Raw genomic sequence first — 24227 nt, 5'->3', positions numbered from 1 at the left:
GGGCAGGTTTTTTTGAGACAGTTACTGTCTGGTGACTTATGTAAGATGCCATCTTCTGCAAAGACACAGCTTGGATGGCACAGTGTCAGCCAACAAAACCAGCTACCACTTGTAATGCAGCACAGAGTTAAATATTTGTGCTACAGATGCCAAGAGTGGATACTTGTATACCCATTTCAAACAATTGCAAAAACAAAAGCATTGGGAGGTTAAGTGCAAAAAGCTTGGACAGCCACACCTGAATATGTGCAAGCAAATGTACAGATTTATAAATTTTAAAACAAAGATGTGCTCTGGAGTGACCAGAAATTTTCAGCTTGTTTTAAAGAACCTAATGTCTTTATATGTTTGGAAGCTTGCAGTGAAAGGTGCATCTCAAACACTTTATTATGGATACAATGGGTGTCAAATAACTGCCAGTTTCAATTAACTATGTCAAACACATGCCTGATTATTAGACTAATTGAAGTTCACACTCAAACCAGACTGCTCTCCAAGATGTCCTGTGTAGGCCTGGGTGAAGATGGGCACTTTTCTCCTGCTGCCATCTCCAAGGAAAGGGGTAGTTGCTCCAGGTAATGCACCAGGCTGGTGGCAGAGACAGTGCCCTGTGGCACACTGAACTGCAGCTGGCTCCATGCATTAATTTTTGGGCTGGAAACAAGCCAAATGCTACTGTCATATTTGTCCAATTTGCACCACTTATCAGCAATAAGAGAATCCACTTCTGTGCCCTGAAAACCCACCCCTACTTCAAGCTAGGCTGCTCTGCTGTCACTGCACAAGGAACTACTTATTTGAAATGTTTCCCTTTCTTTTTGCCACTGCCCACCTCTCCCTTTCCAGGTTGCTTTTGGTCCCCCCAAAGGCAACCTTCTACCTCCATGCTGTCCTATCCTTGGGGTGTGCTCCCTGAGCTGTTGATCACTGCATATGTATGAGAAGTGTCTAAGGAGTTGGAGTTTGTCTAGTTTGAAGAAAAGGAGGTGACCTCATTGGTTTCTAGTTTCCTGAGGAGGGGAAGTAGAGGGGTGCTGATCTCTTCTTGTCATCCAGTGGTAGCATATGTCATGTGGGAATAGTTCAAGGCTGCATCAGAGGAGATTCAGCCTTGACATTGGGAAATATTCCTTTACCCAGATGGGTGGTCTACAACTGAAGCAGGTTTCCTTGAGTCGATGCCCCAAGCCTGTCAGTGTTTAAGTGGTGTTTGGATGATGCCCTTAGCATGCTTTAACATTCTGTCGGCCCTGACGTGGCCAGGCAGTTGGACTAGATGATCACACAGGTTCCCCTTAGCTGGAACTACTCTTGTAATCGTTGATTCCCACAATTTACTTGCCCTCTGGATGTTTGTCAGTTGCTATTTGCCCTGGATTCCTAAAAATTGCTGTGCTTGTAGGGGGCTGGTTCTAAACAACTCTTGCCTTGTGTTTGAAACCCAGCCTTTGTTTTATGGGGTCACAACTGATCCTGGTCATTTATGGTGAGGAAGCAGTTCCTTAGACCTGGTGGTCAACTCCAGGCAGGGACCAGAGCGACCTTATAAATTGCCTTTATTATTTTTGCCCTTTTCCAGGCTTGTAAGTATAGAAGTAAAAGACAGCGTTTCCCTATGCTGCAGCACTGATTCTGCCACCTTTAACCTGAAGGAGGCCGTCCCTCCCGGCCTCCCCAGGCTGCCGTGCCTCCTGCCCGCTGCTTCCCGTTCAGCGCCGCTCCGCCCTTTCGTCGGGAGCGCGCCCTGCCCGCGGCGCGCCCAGTAGGGGGCGCTGTCGTGCGGCAGCGGCGGGGAGGTGCCGGCAATCTCGGTACCGGGCAGGGAGGAGCGGGGCAGGGCCAGGACCCTGCGCGGCGGCGGCCGAGGAGGAGGCAGTGGCAGCAGCGATGGTGAGCGGGGAGCGCGGGGTCGTGGGTCCCTGGGCCGGCCGGCGAACAGAGGGGTCAGAGACACGGGTGCCTGGCGCGGCCTGCGCTGTCCCTCCGGCAGTGAGGCCGGGGCCTTGTCCGGCGGGGTGGGCCGGGGGATCTCGGGAGCCCTCTGGCCAGGCTTGGCTGTCGGCGGGGACTCTCCCTTCCCGTTTCCCTCCCGTCAGAGCATCCCCTACCCGGACCCCCGCCGGCGCTGCGAAGCCCGTGCTGTGCCCCTAACCAGGGAGGGGGTCCCTTTTGCAGGCCTGCTAGCCGTGCAGTGCTTTCCCTGTTTTTCACAGGTGTCTAGTTTCAGGGCACTGAGGGTTAGAAATGGTATTTCCTGCTGTCTATATGGGTTTACTTTGTCCGGGTGGCGTAAAAACTGTATTTTCTGCTGGTTCTGTATTTTGGGGAAGGTATCTGAGCTCTGCTAAAAGTTATGTGGCTAACAGAGACCTTGTTCCTTTTTTTTTTTTTTTTTTGGTTTTTTTGTTGTTTGGGTTTTTTTTTTTCCTTTGGTTAGAAGTATCAGAGAAGCAAACTCTTCAGATGCAACAGGAATTACCCGAGATATAGTTGGCTCCTGCATGCAATGGTATGGCATGTGTTTTCTGAGACCTCAAACCTGGAGAGTGTGGTAGCTTCTTCCCCCCTGGAAGGTACCTTGAAATTGTGGCTGCTGCTGGGTGGCAGATAAAATTGCATAATCTCTGGCCAGCTGCCTTTTCTCACTCAGTCACGGGGAGCAGCTGTCCATGCCCAAACACTTAAGTGCTGCTTCCTCTTCCCACTCTGGAATGGAGCTGTGCCCAGCCAGTGGGTCACCACCTCCATGTGAGTGACAGAGTCAGGGCCCACGCCATTCCTTGCGTCTGTCAGCACGGGTAGTCTGAGAGAGCATCGTAAGCTTGTGTTTCGGTTGCTTTCAGCTGCCAAAAGTTAGCTCTTTTGGAACTGAGTAAATACTGCACACCTTGTACACGGTGTGGTCTAGACTGGCCTGGGGTTGCTGGAAGCGTGCTGTGTGGTCAGGCTGTTCTCACCTTAGTCACTCCGTGCCAAGGCTTTGCAGAGAAAACGGCTGCTTACTGTCTGGAAGACCTGCACAGGTCTGCTGTTATGTTTGTTAGACGAGACATAGCTATTGCACAGTGTTCCTCACTTTTGGATAGCTACTGAAGTTGGCTGTATACTCGGGGACCAAAGCTTTGTCTGGACAAACACTGATGCATCACGTTTTTTACAGAATTATGATTTTACTCTGCGATCCTTCCATGACCTTAGGAATATGGGTTGCAAGGCACAGGAAATTTTCTTACCTAGATGAAGAAGAATCTTGCATCTCCCATGTATTGTGCACTTCCAGCCTACTAAGAGTTTGCTATCCTCTTGCTACCCTCAAAAGTCAGACGATATCCCCTGTTAACCTGAGGTTCTGCTGAGATGATGCCTTGTTCCTTGCTTTTTTTTTTTTTTCTCCAGTGCATATTTCCCCTATTTGGTGGTAAGATAAACCTAATCACAGCATTTATTGCTGTATGTGGTTTGACTTGTGTGGCAGTGATCAAAACCTTGCTGTGACTGACTTGGCAAAAGGGAATCAATGGAGCCCATTTCCATGAGTAAGGATTTTGAAGTTGCTGCTTGTCTCTTCTGTCAAACATACTGTTCTGGAAATATTTTCAGTCAGATCTCCTTCTGCACCAGCAGTCTCCCACCACAGACCTACGTGCAGTGAGGGTTGTTTCAGAAGGCCTGATCTGTTCATGTTCTTTGGTTTTTGGAAATGGAGTTATGCATTTTTGACCTAGAACTGTTGCTGTCCTTCTCTGCATCCTAAAGGATCAAAGGCATTCCCTTTCAGGTATTAGCAGACCTTCTTCTGGAGCATTTAGTACTGAAATCTCTTTGTATACTGGCTAAATGGCTATGTCCCTTTAGTGTAGCAATAGGGGCTTTGAAGTACATTTTGATACTGTCCTAAGAGGATGATGTGTAACTGAGATTTGGGATTCTGTCAACTGGTGCAGGTGTATTCGTCTCTTTGCAGTGGGTTGAGGTGATTGTAATATGATTTTCTTTATGCTTTTTTAGGAATTATTTGTGTTTCCTAGAAATTTACAAGTAAAAGTCACTTGGAAGCCCTTGTGTTCCAATCATTTCAATTTCCTTTGCCCCTCCTAGCTCACTGTGAACCATCCATGAACAGCATGTGAGTAGGTGTCACAGAGGCCAAAGGTTTTTTTGTGTTGGTGTTGATAAAATAGTCTTTGAGGATCCTGCACTGTGGTTAGAGTTGCCTAAGATTAGGGCCCTTAATGTCTAATAGCAGTGTTCAGTTTGTGCTGATACTAGGGGCTTTGTTGGAGGCTTACATAACCCTGGTAGGAAACTGTGCCAGGTTTTGGTGCTGCCTTTGTTTGCAGATGCCAGTTCCTAGAACAATTGCCATGCTATCATCTGCTTTCAGACAGCTCCTGCCAAGGCTTTGTCTTTTAATGCTGTGTGTACCTCTGCATAGCACTGAGCTACTTGTAAAATGTTTCAAATAAATACCCATTTTGTTCTTCAGAAGGCAAGCAGAAAGGACTGTGTGATCTGCATCTGAGAGGATGCCAGGTGGAGGAATGAACAAATATGTTCAGATGAGTCCTGGCACACAGGGAGCTGAGCCCTTCTTTTATCCTAATTATTGTGGATGCTGAGAGAGGATGTTTCCTCACAGAAACTGCACCTTCTTGGAGCCAGTGACCCACAAAGCAATCTGTAATGAGTTCGTGTAGGGCATCTGTTGAGTGAATCCAGTCTCTTACAAGATTTACAAGATCTGTGCTATCTGGAGCATGCCTAGACGTTTGCAGAAACTTTGCTTTTATGCATTTGTTGAGTGAGCAAAGTGAACAGTAGGTAACAACATCTTGTGCGTGTTTGTGGTCAAATGACATTTGAAATAACACTAATTTTGGTGTCTTTTGAGCTGTTGTAAAGCTACAAGCTTTTAATCAGCCTTTCCCATTTTGTTTTGGTATTTTTACATTCCTTCTTTTCAGTGGAAGCTGGGATACTGCTGCTCTTACTCCCAGTTGCTGCCTTGTTTGTTTTTTGTGCTTAAGCTGTAATTAGCCATTGTCTAGCCACTCCCCTTGTACTTTCAGGGCTGGTGGGATAGTATATGTACATTCATTTCAGATACTGTATATGGCCAAAAAAACCCAAGTGAAAGCTGTCACTCTGGGCGGGTGGTGGGGGAGAGAAACTTTTCAGTATGGCAGTGGTGGAAATAAAATACAACGCAAAAGAAGCTGGTGGTACCAGGAAGCTGTGGTAAGAGGAGCGTGACCTGAGCATGTTTTTCTGTCATGTAGTTCAGCCCATACACCTACAGGTTCATGGTTCTTGATTTCTGAGAGATCCTGTGGCTGGATTTGCTCTGTGTACCCATGTCCTAGGTGAGGGGGGCAGCACACAGTCCAAACCTTGAGCTGTAATTAGGACCTGACTAACAAATATTATTTGCCTGGTGCTTATATAAAGGTGTTTGTCATACTAGGGGTGGTAGGGAGGGACGGAGGAGCAGATTCATTACTGGGGTGCTAATCAAAGCACTGTAGGCACATGCAGCAACTAACACCATCTGAAGCTGAGGTGGCATTGCTCAATCCTCCCTCACTCTCCTGTAGGAAGCTGGCAAGCTGAAGGCTGCAAGTCCAGTACTTACCTGCAGCTAGACCAGTTATGCTGCGTAGTTAGGCTGGCCAGACATGCCTTTTGTGGCCAGAGCAGGCACAGGAAACAAGGTGTTAGCTAAGGCACAGCTAATTGAAGTCTTCCTTCTTCTTACCGGCAGAATAAATAAATGAAGCTACTGTGCATTTGCTCATTTTGTGTGGTTTATTTTCAGTCAGAAAGCGTTTTCCTAGGAAAAACTTGCTGCAGAGGAGAAATACCTGTATTCCATGTGTTATCATAATCAGAGCAGACCTACCTCATGCAGTTGCTCTCTGCTTGTTTTACTATGTGCTGAATTGTGTGTCATGCTGCCTCATTCATTAGCTCTGTTGAAGGGAGAAAAACAAATGGCAAATACAGACATTAAGGTTTGGACATGGGGAGGTGGTCAGAGGGTCTCTGGTTTGGGAAAATGTGTGGATTCAGGTGAAAGGTGAGGATGAGGTTTGATCTTAGCAGTTCCTACTTGCACAGTGAGCATAAGACTTATGCTAGTGCTTAAAATAAACTTTCTTGTAAGAGCTACTTTTATTCTGTGTCCCACTTTAAATGCTCTCTGGGGAGAAGGGAGATTCTGCTGATAAAACCTTTTTTCTACCCTTCCCACAGATAAATGGTGGTTCTACTTTACAGTGTCAGAAACAGGAGGCACTTGTAACACAAGTGTAAAGTCCTCCGGTTTACTCTTTCTCTCCCTGTCTCTTCCTAAAACTCGCATCTGAGGAAATGCTGTTCTGGCAAAACTGTAAAATGTGCTTTCATTAGCTTTGGCCTTCTCCCTTCCCCCCTCTCTTCTGTCATCTGGGACAGAAAGCATTACTGCAGTTAATTTGTCCTCTTTTGTTGTGGCATAAGTGCTATCCCTGGAACCAGCTCTGCCTGCTAATGGCTTTTAGAAATAAAGTACTGAGGATGTATTCCTAATCTGTGGGGCTAAAAATTCAATACGTAAACTGCTTGGGTTGCCGAGTCATTAATATCTGTACACATGAATAGTGTAGGTCCTAATGATAGCAATTAGTATTTTATCTGATACCTGGCTAAGTCTTGATGCTCTGAGAATTAAAAACAAATCCTCCAGTGGAGATTGTTTCCCCCATGTCTCTTAAATCGGGCTTTTAAACTGCTGCTAAAATAATCCTGTGTCTTGGAAGCGTTTGTGTGTGGAAGATTCTTTTAAAGAAATAAACCAATTTATCTGCTGAGCTATAATGGGAAGGGAAACCTTTTATTTTTTGATGCCTTCACATAAAAGCAGGTTATTGTCTTACATGAGCTTCTGTCCTGTAGATAGTCTTAAAGTCAGGCCAGCTTGTTTTCTTTAGTCCATCTGGAAAGCAGTAATAGGGGCAAATGAATGGTATAATCCTGCATTGCTGAAAGAGCATCTTTTCTTACTACAAGTGATGAATGTTTCTTTTGGCTGAAGTTGATCAGAAAAAAAAATCCACCTGTTTTTTACGCTGTTATGAGCAGCTCCTCTAGGGCTGTTTAGCTTTTCAAGCCTTGGCTGAACATAAGCTTTAAAAGAAGGGAGTGTTGGGCCACAGTAGTGAGGCTGCAATTGCATGTTGTTGGATGTAGTAAAACCAGAATACATTCACAAGCAGCCTTCTAAATGTCCTCTAAATGTCCTACTTTCTCTGGGATTAAGTTAGTAATTCAGAAGGTAGAGGGCTCTCATATCTTGCTGGATACTTCGGGACAAAGAGGCACTTTAAAAACAGAGTGCGTAGTTAGCCAGGAAGCGGAGAAATTGTATTTCACCTATTGGCGTGGTCTTCCAGGTAGTTTATTTTTTTGTTGTTGTTTTGTTTTTTGTTAATCCCTCCTTTTTAGTATCCTCCTAAATTGATCAATCTCATCCTTCAGACTCTTGTATGTAAAGGCTGAAGAAGGCGAAAGTGAGAAATACAGAGAAAACTTTACCTGGTCAAAATACATTCTTTGTGGAGTAATCTCATTGTTTTTTAAAGCAAGAAGGGTAAAGAAATTCTTCAATGGTTTAGAACTAACATGGTGAAGATCTTCTCTTATTTGTTCAAAAACTTGGAGGTACCACAGAGCTGCTGTATGTCAGTGCTGGGGTGCATGCTTCTTGCTTGAGGTAGACTTAAAGTAAAATACTTTGTCTTGCATCTCAGTAATGGAAAAGTGAGTGGAAGCAGAGTCACAGTGCCTTGTATATGGTGGGCTAAGAGCACAAGGGTGGATATTGCTCATTCATCCGTGGTGGCTTTATGCACCTGAGCCTTTTTTGCTGGTAATGTGGATGGGAATGTATTTTCATGCAGAAGCACGCTGGGGTTACACAGATGTTCCATCTGCACTTTGCTTGGGGTCACCTGAAGTTCATAGTCAAGCAGCCTGAATTTACAGACCAGAGCACTGCTTTGATGTGCTCTTGGAAAAGAAAGAACAGGAGGGCCTTTCTGATGGGTTTGCTTATACATGTGACAGGATGCAAGATGTGCCACTGGTATTGGTTGTATCTGGAAAAACAAACTTATTTTTAACTCCTGTCTTAGTGGAGAGACGGTGTGCTGAAGAGTGCAGTGGTTTCAGTGGGGATTGTGTGATTTAACAACTAAGTCTGTAGCTGACTAGGGTCTTCTGTCCAGAGCTTTCTCTGTGACTGAGATCAATCTCTTGCCAGATATATTTATTGCATTGTAACTTGACCATTGACTTAAGTGACTAGAAGGTCATGTTCCATTTTGATTTTGAGGTTATAGCTTATAGTATCCTCCACCTTCAGGAAAAAAAAAAGAAAGCACAACCCACTTAATATTTGATGCTGCAGCATTTTCTTCCCATCAGTTGAGAACAGCTATTGAGACACATAAGTTTCCATCCTTTAAGTGCTGAATGATATCCTGGCATTAGCTCCTATGCAGTGAACCAAAGTTGTTGGTTAAACACTCCTTTCCAGGGATTTTTCAGAGAAGATTGTGCAAACTCGATGAAACTTAAGTACCACTTCTGGTTAGTTGGAAAAGGTAGCTCTTCCCTTAAATTTTAGGGTTAGATCAGCTTTGTGGTGACTGGATTGAAGTACTGGAATTAGCTAGGACATTGCCTAATTGCAGTGGTTTATGTGGCTGCCTTGTTTTCAAGGATGAAGTAGCTGGTGTGTATTCTTAAATTGCCCTTTGCCAAGTGGATGGGTGCTAATCTGGCTTCTCATAGCTGAGTGCTCCTTCTCATTGAGCAGACCTGTTTTTGCCCAGTTCAGTCGGTGTCCCTTCAGCCTGTCCTGGGACATGGGTGATATTAGTCCTCTGTGATGGGTTGATGTTGTTTTGTTGGGCTTTTTTAGCTTTATGCTTGGGTTACTTAAGTATTTTTAAACTTTCTCACATTATATGCCTTTTACAGCTTTTCAAAAATAGTGAATATTCATTAGTGGTGGGGTTTTGTAAGGAATCCTGCCTTCCTCTCTTAATTATTTGGAAGAATTTAGGATTTTTTTAAGGCTGTTTGTAGCCTCTCCAGTTGTATTCGAATTACATGGCACCTCTAAAGGTGACCTTAAAAAAAACAAACAAAAAGTGAAATCTGTAAAGGGTCCTGAGAAGAAAAGTTTTAGCAGTTTTTAATTTAGTGATTTATTATAGCAGTCTTTGCAAGTTGCTCTAACCCCGCCAAGACTGTGACAACATAGGTATCAAGGGTGTATTCTTTCCAAGGTTTATTAACAAATCTTTTGAGAAGACCCCATGTATTTTCTGTGACATTTGAGGGTGAAACTGTAGTATAAGAGGTCTCCCTCAGGAAGCTTCCCAACGAAGCTAGGCTTGATGGCAGGTTAAAAGGGAAGAAGGGTTTGGAAGAGGGCTCTGGGAACAGCTGAAAGAGCTTTTTAAAAAAGGGAAGTAACATGCACAAGCTTTTGTCTGTAAAATGCAGCAACCCCAATACTTACTTTTGGTCATAGCTCCAAATAAGGTGTGGTTGCATTCTCTCTAGAAAACTTTTTCCAGAGGATTGCACTAAAGAGCCCCATTTTGGAGATAAATAGCCATTTTTTCCCCTTATGCTCTGTTGTGAGACTCAGGAGTGTGCTTTGAAGCTATTAATGAGGTACTTGGGCTCTGTCCCAACTATAATTGCAAATTTAACATTGTAATTTCTATTGCAGCACAGTCTTCTGTTGGTGTTATTTACTTATTTATTTATTTTTGGCAGCAGCAGTGTTTGTCTCTTTGGTCTTCCCTTTGTATGGAATGTAATAACTAGATCTTAACCTTAAGGAGTTGCTGAGTACTTGCATCTTTAAGAATCCAGCCCTAGACAGGTAACAGACCTGTTTGGTGGTACCTGATGAATGGTGGCTGCTTTCTGACTGGTATATTGCAGTAGTTAAGCCTTCACTTACCACCTGATGATTCTTTGGAAAAAAACCATCAACACAGTTGTTTCTCTTTGCCATGGTAAGATCTGGTGATGAGTCTTCAGACTGTGAAGCTTGCATTTTTGTGTCTGCCCTTTGCATTTCTCTGAATATAGGAAGTCTGTCAAGAAGTGTATTTTTATCAGTGGCTCTTGACTGGAAGTGAGTGACAACTATTTCCTAACCTGTTCTGTTTACAGGAATTAAGGAAAGCATGGGGTCTGCATACAGAAAAGCACTTCTTTAATTGACGCTAGGCTCACAGACCTTCTTGATGCCCTGGTTGTGTGAATTTGAACTTTTCTCAGTGTCATTCTCATTTTCCTTTACACAGGATGCCCTTATTCCATACAAGGAAATCCTCCAGATGTATTGGGAGAAAGCAACAGGCTTTGTGAATGCCCAGTGTGATGGACTTGAACCCTGGCAACTGATTGGGTTGACGCTTTCTTCTACACTTATAGGTGTATGGCTGCATGGCTTTCTCTTCCAGTCTGAGAGTAAGTATTTGAAATGGGATATTATGTTTGGAGTGAAGTAAGATGGGGAAAAGAGTTCCTAAGTAGTAGAAGGAAAGAAGGTGGAACAAGGCCAAACACTTGTTAAAGCAGACCTTCTACTGTCAACTAGTATCAGCAAAACCCTCTTCCAAATTATCGTTAAGGTCTGTCTGATCAATGAAACACTCCCATTCCTTTAGTGGGTGTGGTAGGCCAGCCTGGCATGTGCCTGCATCTCCTTCCCTTCCTCTTGCCTTCCTTTTGCGTTTGACTAAACCATTTACTTGTTGCAACACTTTCTTCTTGCTCCAGACCTGGGGAATTTATGAGAGCTGGATTCTTGTGAACTTAGTCATACGTACAAAGTGTCTAGAAGTCATAAGTACAAAGTGTCTAGAGAACTGTTGCTCTTGACTGTTTCCCTTCCTGCTGGAGGAGATGTGGTTTTGATTTAGTGTTGGAGGCATGCTTCATCCTCAGGATCTTCAAGATAATTGCATCTGATGGTGTTGTGTGGATTCTTCACATCCCTGGAGCATTTTCCTGTTTCAAGTGATTTCTGATATTGACAGCTCTTCAGTGTGATCTCTTTTGATGAGCCTGCAGTTTTCTCTGGCTGTGTGATGGTCAGAGATAACTACTTTGCCCTCAGAGGAGAACATGGTGCCTTTCAGTTCTTGCAGGCCTAAGGGTTACACTCTGATAGCAGTTTGTTAAAAATAGAAGTTTTTAACTTGATGCTTACTCCTGTGCCTCTCCGTTCCTTAACCAGCCTTTTTAATTTTAAGGTTGGGAGTAACTTAATAGTGGGAAAATCTATGAAAGAGACAAAACGGTATGAAGCTTTTATTCAGTACAGGGCTAAGTTAGCTTCTTGGCTAGTATTCGTACTGCTGCACAGTATTTTTAAAGTATTGACTAGCTGTTATAAGATCAGATTAGATTGTCTGAATTTTTTCAGGAGTTTGCAGTCTTCTCACTGTGGAAGTTCTTAATAAAACTGTGCACACTGAAATATGCAATAGAAATATTACTGTCAGAATGTTAATGAGTATTTGCTACAGAATGTGCCACACTGCAATTACTGTTCTTATGTAGCATTTCAAAATATATACGAAGTGTGTGTGGGAAATGTAGATAAAATTGCAAAGACCTAAAATGGTCAATTTTTAAAGTTTGCTTACTTACTTCTTGGTGTAAGTAAGCATCCTGTAACTGCTGCTGCTCAACTGAAATGCCTGTAGGACTCAAAATGCGTTTTTGTGGCTATAAAGCATCTGTGTCATCCTGATTTCATTCCTGCCTTTTGAGCTACCCCAGGAGTTTACTGGTGTTTGTCATCAGTGGCTTTTCTCATTCTAGTATGTGGGCTGTGGTGGAATTTCTGCTCTTCCCTTTGTCCCCTTCCTCTGAGTTGCCTCCCAATGTGCTTCCGACATTGGACAGCCAGACACCAGCCAGATCCTTGTCACATTATGGCTGAAGTACTACTTCCTCCTTTGTTCTGGGACCCTCACATTGCTGAGTGTCTTTGTATTACAGTCCTATTCTCATTTGAAAAGGCAGAAAATAACTTCAACCAGTGTTTTCCTTTTTTTGCTAGAGAACTTCACTTTAGCAAATTGTAAAAGCTGTCTCATTCCTGTAAAATTCCACATGTGGGTGTAAATTCCACTGAGTCAAATTATTGTTTCCCATAGGTGGCTACTGTTCTGCAAGCCAGATGTTTCTTTAGCATGGTCCACTTCTGAACCTTGCTCTTTGCTATGCTCATCTGTCTCACCATGTCCCCTTGGTCACTGTGTTATTTTAGCTTGGATCAGAAATACCAAGCCTGTGTCATGGGCTGTATCTGAACTACTGTGCTCTGAATCTGTTTGTTTTGTTGTTGTTTTGTGAGTAATTTTAGGTTAATCTCTGACTCTTTGCTTTACAGGTTTAGCATCCCGAACTAAAAAACAGTTCTTTAAATTACTGAGAAAAATGCCGTTTGTTGGGGCTATAGTGAGTATTTGAACCACTTCTCTTAATATTATCCCAGGTCCTTGTTTCAGCCTGCTTAACTTTCTCAGCGAACTTAGAGTTCTGTGCATCCTTGTTGTCATGTTACTGTGATTATAGTGATCTGAGGATATAGATCTGGAAGGTCTTCTGCTGCCACCCAGTTTAATGAAAGACATAATTTCTACCTAGTCCTTTTGTCATAGTATCACTCTCATAAATAGGCATGCTACTCTTTTTTTAAAAACAAAGAATCAGTGAACATGGTTACAGAATTTTCCAGTAACATTTTCTTGTTGTTTGATTTTTAGAAAATAATTTTAATAATGGATGAAGGGGATGGGATTAAACTCAATTTGTTGTTTCTGGAACTTCTTGAGCAAGTGTGAGATAGCCAGGTGCTTGTTGTGCAACATGGAAGGACAATTTTTTTAATCAGATGACTGGTGTGATTAGTTTAGAGCTTGGATACCTATTAGCAGTAGTTAGGATTATAGTTCAAGGATATTAGTAGTTGTTGTACTCATTAAAATGAGACAAACTTCAATGTTTGGGAGATGGGATTTTTTTTTGCATAAAAACTTGAAACTACAAAATGAGCGTGTTTTAGCATGTTAATGATTTAATGATAGAGAAATACACAGCTTGGTTTACTTTACCTAGTAAATGTTGGTATTATACTTGATTGTGCTTTTTTCTGCTTGATGGGTTGCCATATTTACACATTGATTCAGGGGGTCAGATCTGTTATAGGCAATTTTGTCAAATGAGGGTAGCAAAGAGGAACTTTTTCCTTTGACTGTAGACAGAAGTGGTTCTCAAGTTTTAACTCCAGCCCTCTGAAAGGGACTAGCATCCCTCCTTTATGTCTTATCAAGTGCTTCATCTTTCACCTTCTGACTTGAGCAGCCTTTGATCAGATGAATTAATGAATTGTTCTCTTCTGCTTGTATTTTTGTCTGCTTGTTAGAAAAGTTCTGGGCCACTTGTATGCAATCCCTATTTTGTTCAGACTTACCTTCCAACGGCTAGAGCTGTTAAGCTGTCCTGTGCCAGAGGACTCCTGGTGTGTCCTATCTCTGTACTCTTCCTGCTCTTTGGTAGGCTGATACCTGATAACCTCTCAGTTGCTTACAGGAGGCCTTGACTTTGAGGCATTCCAATGTCCAAAAGTCTTTAAAGCTGATAATACCCAATCCCTATGTTGCCTGGAAGAAGAATCTCAACTTTGGAATGTGTTGTGAGAAGAAGTCTGGGCCTCCTGAATGTAAGGTGGGGTTGGGAAGAAAGAAATCTCTTGTCACTGTAGTGGAGATTTCTTTATTGCTTTTATTTTTGCAAGTTTCTAAATATGTGTGGTGTCCTGTCTCTGCTCCCTCCCAGCTTTTTGCGCCTCTTCTCACTGGCAGAGCATGAGAGACTCAACAGTCCTTGATCAGAGTAAGCATTACTTAGCAACAACTAAAAATCAGTGTGCTATCAGCATTGTTTTCAGATCAAAGCCAAAATACAGCACTGCACCAGCTACTAGGAAGAAAATTAACTCTATCCCAGCTGAAACCAGCTACCATTCCCACAGGCCATTCCCAGGGTGGTTTAGAGACTAGTGTATGCTGGTTTGCTATTCTAGTCAGCTTGTTTTTGGAGGGAGAGGTTGGTAGGAAGGAGAAGTTGAACTGTGTGGCTGTGAACTCTGCTATGCTTTTTGCTCATAGAGATGAAAAAGTTCCTGTCTATTCCTCTCGATAGTATGAATGTAGCTAGGGAGTTCAATCTTGCATGCATTCAACAATTATTTATAATATGTCCAGTGCCCTTGTTGATAGTATTTTCCTTTCTTTGTAGATTCAAAAGAAGATTGATGAAGCCTTGAATGATGTCACTTCCAGTTTATCCTTCCTGAAAGATGAAAAGGATTATATCAAAGCACTGCCGGAACAAGGCATGAGTCAGCCTGAAGTACTAAAGAAGATGAAAGAGTACAGCTCAAAAGGTATGAATGTGAATCTCTACTGCAGCAGAGGTGGGTCTGTTTCATAGCTCTGACATTAGACTTACTTCTTAAATGAGTTCTAATGACTTCTGCTCATGGTTTCATCTTAAATGTTTCTTCCCTGATGTTCTTTGCTTGCAATTTTTTGTCTCTTTTCTTTCTGGAAGTGACTAAGATCAGTATTCATGACTTCTAATACTGCACTTGGGTATTTACATTGAAATTCTGTTCTTACCCCAAGAATTCTAGACTCATGATGGGAAGAAGTTACTTGAATGTATTTTTGATTACTTTTCTGAGCAGTTGCCTTGATGTTTGACTTTACCAGAAATGTGTTTTCTGTGAAACTCCAGGGAATACTCACAATTAAAAAACCCCAAAACAAACCAACCCAACCAACAAACTTCCAAGTAGGAGTTTTAGGGAATTTCCAAGACTGTCTCTCTTAATCAAAGTCACAATGGTTTGCCCCTAAAAAGCCATTTAAGGAAGGCAGAGTTATTATGTTCTTCCAGCTTCATAAGCAGTCTGAAACTTGAGTAGCCTCCCTCATGTAAATACCTCCACTCCAATTTATATAGCTGTTACTCCCAATAAGCAAATTCGGGTGATTTGCTGTACAGAGAAGATATGACTGCCCTGCTCCTATTCAAAATTTGAGAAATATCTTCAATTTTCTGCTAGAAGAGTGTATCTACTCCAAATTCAGAAACCATTTTGTAGTCAAGTATCCTATAACAACTTATTTCTTTTCTGCTTTTATGTATTGCTTATGTAGCATCAGTCTGCATTTTCCCTCAAATGGTTATTTCCTGCCTTCACCTGGTTCTTTCCTTTTTAATTTTCCCATGGCCCCCTCCTTTCCAGACACTCCCCTTTGAAAGTTCCTTAGAAATGAGGGCTGGATTGTGACTATATTCACATTGTATATGCTTGTGAAGCTGATGCCCTTGAGTTTTATAAAGGCTAACAGTTAGGAGAGGGGAGCAAATAACCAGACAAGTGGAAATACACTGCTGGGGTGTTTGGAGGTAGAAAACTACTTGTTTTAAGTACAATCACATTGGACAGTAGGCTGAAGCACTTTTCAACAGGGTGTGCTGCTGATGCTCTTCCATCCACCTGCTCTCATTTGTTAAAGCTTCAGCATCATATCATTTTAGGTGAAATTTGAGGTGCTCAGCACTGTAGTTTTTAAGCAGTGCAAGCTTGGCCTTCCCATCTCAGCTTACATGGTGATGGGTGCTCTTTGAAAGTGTCTTTAACTTAAGCCATATTAGAGTTCAGTTGGTTGGACAGCAGTCTGGGGAGACTGAATGGGTATGAAGTGGATTACGTATTAATATAACTGCTTGCTGCAGTGAGATGTTTATGTTGTCTTTAGTCATCATTTATTTGCAGTTTGCTGAGTTCGTGGGATACATGGGGCCAGTGGCTTAGTGTCACACACATCTATCTGTGTGGCACAAAATTATACTTGTTCCTCATCATAGAGATCTCAAAAGCTGAACCCTGATCTTCAGAGGGGACTTATCTGTGCACTTCTATATGCTTTCTGATAATGGCTGTGTTTGCAAGCAGTGTGGTGTTCTCTTTCAGGAGATGTACGTTGGCAGGATGGGAAAGTGTCTGGGACTGTGTACAGTGGTGAAGAAAAACTCACCCATCTGCTAGTGAAGGTAAAGTGCAAGCAGTGTAACTGCATTTTTGAAGATATCCTTAGAGTTTTCAGGGTGACTGGAAACCCCTCAACACAGTTGCAGCATCTTTCCAAATAAATTGGGAAGATCTGAAACTAAGACTGCTGAACTATAAAGACAGAGCCTAGGATAAACGTAGGTGGAAGATGAATTTAGGGGAATTAAGCAAAGCATTTAGGCAGGGTAAACCTGGGCAAGTGACTGTCTCTGAGAAAATAGAGATAACCAGAATTGTATCAGATGAGATGTAAAAGGTATGAAGCTGGTAACAAGTGAACTGGAAACCGATTCTGACCTAACTCAGAGAATGGTGGAAGGCACAAAATTGCTATAGATCAGTTTCAGCAAGCCTCCTGACAGATGTGCCTTTACTGTGGGCTGAGGTGAAAGTATCTTTGGCTGTCCTGTTACTGGGAGGCTGTGGAACCCTTTGACTGGAACAGCTTCACTAAGCAATACTAAATTCCTCTTGATTTAAGCAAAATACAAGTTTGAAAAATGTTTTTGGCATTACTATGCAGTCAGAACCATCCAACAATGGAGCACTGGCATGCTTCAGTGATGTCTTTGTTAGGTCTGTTTACCTACTCAGGAACTTTTCCCTTTGAGAAGGTTGGAAAATAACCTAAACAGCCCAAAGGTCTGTTTTCAAATATACTACTTCAAGAGGGGTTTTTGCTAGCAAGGGAAGTCTAGCCTTCTTGCTCCTGGGAAAGCTTTTATAACAGCTGTAAAGAGTGCTGTTTGGTGGTTGCTATTGCTGTTTTCTTCTGTGCATTGACATTTTCTTTGCCACTTCTGGGGAAACACGGAGTTCAGAACAGCCTTTCTAGAGGGGCCTTAGCTTGGATTGAATGTTGTGGAAACATTCCCTCTGTGCTGGTTTATTCTTCTGTATTTCTTTTAATATCCCTGCAGTCACTTTTTGATCTTGCCTGCAGGAGGTTGGAACTGGTCTGTTCCAGCCTTATCCTGTGAAGTCCACAGTTGCAGAACAAGCATGAAATACTGGTTTCCACAGCCACTTTTGTTGTGGTGTGGCTGGGCATTTGTGCTTTTTGTAGCTGCTTCAGTATTTTCCTTTAACAGTAAACTTGAAAACTAGTTCTGCAAAGTAATTTTTTGGCCTGCCTTTCCTAAAGAAATCATAAGGTGCATATTGTGTTCTTTTTAAAAAACAAGAACTGTTGCTGTGTTACAGAATCACTCCAGAGGTCAGAATGCCCTAGAAAAATCAAATGATTTTTTTTTCCCCCACCCCTCAGCAGTAGCTTCCTGGCTTGTATTTACTTGCAGCAGGAGTTTTAAGTCCGAGGAGATCTGCAGTATTGTTATGGCTAAATACAGCTAATTTGCTTATACAGTGCATATAGTAAGTTCTCAAATCTGCACTGATAATCCAGTGCTTCATCTGCAAGGCTAACTTTCTGTCTTTGTTTTCTGGAGGTGTATGAAGAGTTTGCCTGGAGTAATCCTCTCCATCCCGATATATTCCCTGGTTTGAGGAAGATGGAAGCAGAAGTAGTGAGGGTTGCCTGCACACTCTTCAATGGGGGCCCCAACTCTTGTGGTGCTGTAAGTAGCCTGTCTTCATGTGTCCCCTGAACATTTTGGGTATTTCTGACTTTAAGTGCAAATGCACCTTCTGCTGTCCAGTCTAGGTGGAGGTCAGGCTCATCCTGGTATATTCTGTGCCGGCGTAGTTGTATGGAAGACAACTGATAATTGCTCTTCTTGGTGAAGCTTTATGAGAGACTGTTTAACTTAAGGAACTAGTTCTCTGGACAAGACTATTCACTTCAGCCTTTTTTTCACACTCTTGAATGATACAGGCTCGATGGCAGTTGGGAAAAGAGAACTAGTGTAATGTAGCCTGTCTGGTTGTCAAGGATGGATGGTGAACAGAGCAGTGTCATTTTGAGTAGCTCCTCTGTGTCAATCTCTGAACTGGAAATCTGTGAGCCTGCCAGAATGCTCAGATTGAGGACAAGGCTAGCTGGCTGGCTGGCTAGTCACCAACAAACAGCTCCAAGTGTTGGTGATCAAGCAGGCATGGCATGTCTTGTCACCTGTCCAGCTGGAAAGCTGACTTTCCAGGCTTATGTAGCCTTCCAGTGTACTACAGTGGAAGCCAGTTTTAAAGCCTTGATAGTGTTCCTAGCAAGAGTCGAGATGGGTGTTTATAAACTGATGTTTTCAGGGTTGGTCAATGAGCAAAAGATGTGAAGTTGCATGGTGAATTATTGTTATGAAGATAAGCTATGGCTTTTTATGCTCCTCTCTCTCTTGCCTTATCTTTTTAGTAAGGATCCCCAATTCCTTAGGCCAAATTTCCTCCCTGTTTATGTGGTGTGGGGGTCATTGAGATCTGACCTCCTAGTATGGTGGTCAGGTGCAGCTGGCATACAAACAGGCTGCTTAATAACTTGTGAAGTAGTTCTGTTTGTGAGAAGAATACAGAGAATATTTTTCAGAGACTGGGTGTGAGGTGATTGCTGTCTGTAGATACGTGAGGGATGGAGGCCAGCAATGGCTGAAAATCAGTGTGGGAAGGGTGCTGACACGAGCTTATGAGGTGAACTGGCCTTCAGTGGCCTTAACCTGACAGTTGTAGTCTTGGTTGTGTTAAGGAGGTAAGTACTGGAGTAGCATTGTAGTAAGTGTAGCTCAACCAAACTCTAACTGGATTGAAGATGAAACTTGACTGTGCAGTGTCTGAGATTTGCCTTTGATAGCAGGAGGTTGCAACTTGTCCTCTTAGGATTGTATTCCTTGTATTACCTTCAAGTTTAGAGAAGGAACATGCCTTTTTGCTTATAAAAAGCATTTAAGCTCACCTCATCTCCTTCCTGGCTTGCAGTGCTAAGAACACTGACGAGATTATCCTTGGAGTGGGAAAGAGGCTGTGTCTAAAGCTGTTGAACTTTATCAGCAGTTGAGATGTCAATTGATACAACAGTCAGATAGGTCTGACACTTAGCGTATGCTTGGAGGACTTTGCTGGCTGAAGCCTGCAACGTGTGTGTGCAGTTTTTGTTACGTAAAGCATGTGTTGTAAATGTGTTAACCTTGGCCTTGTGTGCTCTTTTGCTGAAATCTAAAAGGAGAATTGCCTAAGAGGGGGAGTTCAGAGTTGGTAAAAAACTGCTCCAGAACACTAAGATGGTGATCACAGCTAACATGAGACCTCCACAGATGCTCTCTGGGGAATCCAGCTTTTCCCTCTGTCTTCCCCTCATGACATAAAGCTATGGTTAAGATTCAAACAGAAGCCAAGTAAACAGATGAACATGCAGCCTGTGGCAGTTACATTCTAGTTGGTTGAACAGTCAAATCTGCATGATGAGAGGGAGGGTTGAAAAGCTGATTGGCCGGAAACAGAAGATTATTTTTTACCTAATTGCATGCTTATTGCAACACCCTAATTGCATCCCTGTAATTATCTTGTCCAAATGAGTCTCTCCAGTGGACTTTTTGTCTTCCTCCCACGTTACCCTGCCTGACTGTGAAGTGTCCAGAGTTCCTACTCATTGATGAAGAGATGTGGGTGGATATGTGAAGATCACATGCTCTTTAAGTAGCTGGGCTCAAAGACTTATTTTCTTTTCCCCCAAACAGAATTAACATCTCAGAATTACTTCTGGAGGCTTAGACAGTTACGAAGTCATTTTAAAAGAGGGTGGTTTTGGTTTTTGGGTTTTGGTTGGTTGTTTTTTTTCAGATTGATGCTATACTTTTTGTCTCTGGAAGGCCCTGCTGTAGCTAGTTGCTCAGACTGCCGTAGTTAAGCTTCCATAACAAGTGAGGCTGTAAAACAGAGAGATGGCTAAACCAGGGAGGGCACAATGCTGTGATTTATCTTCAAATTGATTTGTTCAGGAGGTGCTGCTGGCTTTTTCTGTTGAGAAGGCTCCTTGTTTACTCAGTTCAGCTCTTGCAGTGATGAAAACCAAGACAAATGTTTGGGGTGTTCTTTCTTGAATTTCATCACTGTCATCTCTGAGAAGCAGTGCATCTTAGTGCCAGATTCCCATCCACTAGATTTACTAATCTGATTTAAGCAGCTGGGACTGCTTGTCCAATTTTGCTGGTGTCTGGTGCTGGTCTCTGAAGGCAGATGGAGTTTGTTGGTGTTTCTGAAGAGTGTATGTATGGCTGTGCTATGTGGAAAACACCAAAAGTTTTTTGTCTGTGCGTCTGAGTGAGGCAGTTTCACTTCCTTTGTGCTCTGATTTCCACAGTGTGCTTCAAAACAGCATTTTTTAGGTCTTACCCTCTGCTGCTCTGTCTGGGAAAAGCAGCAGTGACACATTTGTGCTGTTCCTAGGGCTTTCAGCAGCCTTGGGGATCTCTGTGTGGTTCTGCCCTGTGTCATGTGGGCATCTTCCTAAGCAGGATCTCTGGAGAGCAGTCCCCCCACTTCCTCTTTGAAGGTTTTCAGGGTGTTTAACAAATGTTAAAATGAAACATGCCTTTTTAGATTTCTGGATGTTAAATCAGATGAGCAGCTTGCATTATTTACAGGAGTTGCCTTTATCTGAGATGTGGGGGCTATAATTCTCCTTCATTTAAACGTGGGCATAAAGCTGCTAACAATGCCCTTGTGAGGACTGTGCTGGCATGCCTTTTGCCTTAAATTGCATGGAGAGATGTTCCAGGTTTTTAAGCAGTTTTTAAAAGTAATCATTTTCAGCAGTGGATGTATGCTTCCTATTTCTCACTAATTACTACTTTTGTTCTTGCTTTTAATCGTGTTACACGAGAGCAAAGAGGCAGGCATTGGTGATTTTCAGTGCCCAGGAGATTCTAATCATATTCTTGTGATGATTTAAAAGGACTAATTAATCTCAGCAAGTAGAGGAGGAATGGAGGAATTTGTTCTTGTCTAATGTGTGCATATGTTCCTGTTCACAAGGTGCTTTGTTTTGCAGTGCTGTGGATTTCCCTTCTAATTTGGGGAGAGATCATCACTTTTATGCAAGCTTCAATGATTTGCTTTTTTAGTAGTTTTTTGAACTTAAAAGGAGATGGCAGCTTTGAAGTTCAGGGAAATGTGGTTGGGGGGGAATAAGGGGTGTGCACGTGTGTGTAGTTGATGTTGGATTCTCTCTGAATTCTTCTTTTCACTTACTCTGCAGCTGAAAATGAGAGAGGAGGCAAAATCAGCAAACGTAAACCTAAGCCTCCTGTAGAAACCATCTTGTCTCTTTCCCCCTAAGCTCTGGGGCTTCCAAACTTTGTTGTAGCATTGGCTGCACATATGAAGTAGAGCTTTAACAATGCAGTGTGAGTGATGTGTCTTGGGGGGGGTTTAAACTCTGCAGATGTGTCAGGTTTTATCTGTAGTGATGAGTGGGTCACCTTGAGAGAGACAACTAGTGGAATTTACAACCTGCAGGTTTACAGAGGTCTTATACAAGTCTGCCACTACATTATGACCGTGCAGTGAACTGTGGTATATTTTTACTCTAGTGCTGCCTTAGAAACAAACTGTAGTTTGCTTTCTTATTCATGGGGTAAAATGTTGTGAAACTTTTGGTCAGCTTTGTCTCCAGGGTCTGAATGGATGTGTTTCCTAAGTTGAAAACACAGGAAAAAAAATAGAGACCATGGACTAGAGTGGTTCTTTTACATCTGACAGTCTGACAGTGATATGCAAGTGGTGTGGCCAAAGAAATCCCTGAACAGAGTCTGTAGCTCTTATTGCTGGTTTAATGTTGAGGTTCCAGAGCACTGGTATTTGGAGGGAGGGAGCAACAGAAGGGATATACTGAGTTTAGAAAGGAGAGATATTTTTCCATAGAACCATAGAACACCAGGTTGGAAGGGACCTCAAGGATCATGTGGTCCAGCCGTTAACCGTTAGTGTATACCGAATCCTAGAATCCCAGACCAGTTTGTGTTGAAGGGACTTTAAAGCTCATCCGGTTCCAAGCCCCTGCCACAGGCAGGGACACCTTCCATTAGAGCAGGTTGCTCCAAGCCCTGTCTGACCTGGCCTTGAACACTGCCAGGGATTTCCCTGTGCTTTTTTCCTTTGCTCTCCCATTTGGAAAATAATAAATCAGGAACAAAAGGAAGTCTGCTTCCCTTTTCCACACAGTTTGCCTTTCGAAGATAGTGCAGGGTTGGAAAGCTGTTTAAAACAGTGCCTGTTTCCAGCCCCTAGCCCTATGGCATCGCTTGAGCCTGTGGACTTTCATTTAGAGGAGAGAAAAAATACTAGCGTGAGCCATTGGCGGGTGCTGAATCACTGCACATTGGCCAGCTGCCGGTGCGCTGCAGGCTGTGGGGAAGCTCCATCCCGTGACAGTGATTCAAGCCCTGGCTATAACAGAATGAGTTCGCTGTTGAGAGCTAGGCTGACAAAGCCTCCTGTAAAGGAGCAGACTTTTTCTCTGCAGGTATAAACTGCATAGACCAAAAGGTTTTTTGCTGTTCTAGCTATGCTACACTAAAGGTGTTGCTGTAGATCAAGCTGCTCTGGCATGTCTGCTGTGGTGGAGACTCATGTTGGTACCAAGACGGTGATTGTTGGCCAATTAAGGAAGCTGATCTGGCTGAAATTTAGCTTGGATTCAGTGGATTTTCAGAAGCCTGAATGAGCTTTCTTTGTGGTCATCTGCATGCCTGTCTTTGTGCCTGGGCATTCAGTAATGTGAATACCAAGATTCCCAAATCATGCCTAGCAAAGTTTTCATGATCATTGCAGAATTTTAAGCAATTTTGCAAGCGGTGTTACAAGTATGTGATAAACTAATTTTTCTTTTCCCACCTGGCAGTAGAAGGGCAATCCATGTTACAGCAGCTGGATTTTTTTCCCAAAGGTAGTAGCTGACAACTTCGCAGATCTTTTAATGGGAAGGTGGAGAAGTGAGTGACTGTCGTGGTTTAAGTAACACAGCCCATAAAACTCCTAGGACATTGTGTTCCTGCTGCCATCTATTTCCTTCACAATAAATGCAGTTATTTCTTCATCCAGTGTCAGGCTCTGTGAGGGTTTATCTCCAACAGCTGTTGCTTTTAAACTACCATAAAAGCAGAAATTGTCTGTGGTGTGACAGTCGCTTCCACACTGCCTGTGGTGGCAGCTGTTGCTAGCTTGGATCATGTTAGGAACAAATGTGGCAGGCTGTTTTGTGTGCCTGTGAACTTTGTTCCTTATATCTGTACTTAATGTTTAGTCATTCTCATGCAGGCACACTTCTTCTTTGCATTTTAGGGATTTGCAGCTATGTCAGCTGGGAAAAAAAAAAACCAAAGGAAAAACCAGACTAGCTGATGTCTAGAGGCATGCAAATGTGATTCTTTTTATGTTTATTTTTTGGGGGGAAGAGGTTAAAAGGGGAAAATGCAGTTGGTTTACCAGATATTAGGATCAAAATTAATCCTCTGTAAGTACCGTAAGTAGCTTTTGATTCCTCTTTTTCACGTGTACTTCTGTATATCTGTCCCAGGTACCCCTAGTCCTCAAGCTATGGCTTGCCCAGCATTGCAGTTGGTCAGTCCTGTAGGCTGCTTGAGAAAACCAATCTCACATTTTATTAAGTTAAAATTTTACTTTGGAAGGTTTATGCCCACACACTTTCGTGTCCCCTGCATGTCAGAACTCATAAAGGCTGGCCAACAAGAAACAGTTCTCCCGCTTGAGGACTTTCTTCCTGTGAGGAGTTTTGTTTATTTATTTGCAAGAGCTGTTGAGTTCTAGCTTGCAACAGTAAACTTGATCAAATGGTTTATATGTGTACCTTCCTCTCTTCCACCTCCTGATGTAAACCTTCTTATTCTCCTATGGTCAGGGTAAAGAGGGCTGGGAAAGCACACACAGTGGGTTGTGTGGGTACCGAGGGACTTGCTCTGGAGAGTAATGCAGAAATTCCTTCTGGTGTAAAATTCCTTGGGTCCTTGAGGGCTTAGAAGCTTTGGCCTGGTTTGACCAGACCTATGCTGGCCTCTGCAGAGAGAAGGTTGGAGGGAGTTCTCTGTGGTGTTGCAGG

At 42.8% G+C, this 24227-nt stretch overlaps 1 protein-coding gene across 1 annotated transcript in view; it reads left to right on the top strand.

Moving 5' to 3' along the window:
• Positions 1-1796: 1796 nt before the first annotated feature.
• SGPL1 (sphingosine-1-phosphate lyase 1) overlaps positions 1797-24227 on the top strand; it is a 32227-nt gene continuing 9796 nt past the window's right edge. Inside the window, exons 1-6 of the mRNA XM_034061398.1 lie at positions 1797-1890; positions 10371-10536; positions 12473-12540; positions 14383-14530; positions 16130-16209; positions 17677-17805. Coding sequence (XP_033917289.1) covers positions 1888-1890; positions 10371-10536; positions 12473-12540; positions 14383-14530; positions 16130-16209; positions 17677-17805 — 594 coding nt within the window. The 5' untranslated portion in view covers positions 1797-1887. The remainder of the gene's footprint in view (positions 1891-10370; positions 10537-12472; positions 12541-14382; positions 14531-16129; positions 16210-17676; positions 17806-24227) is intronic.

The sequence above is a fragment of the Melopsittacus undulatus genome, chromosome 4 (genome assembly GCF_012275295.1).
Source record: "Melopsittacus undulatus isolate bMelUnd1 chromosome 4, bMelUnd1.mat.Z, whole genome shotgun sequence".
NCBI classification, from domain to species: Eukaryota; Metazoa; Chordata; class Aves; order Psittaciformes; family Psittaculidae; genus Melopsittacus; species Melopsittacus undulatus.
Note: the sequence above shows the minus strand (reverse complement) of the source record. Positions and strands in the feature narration are given on the sequence as shown.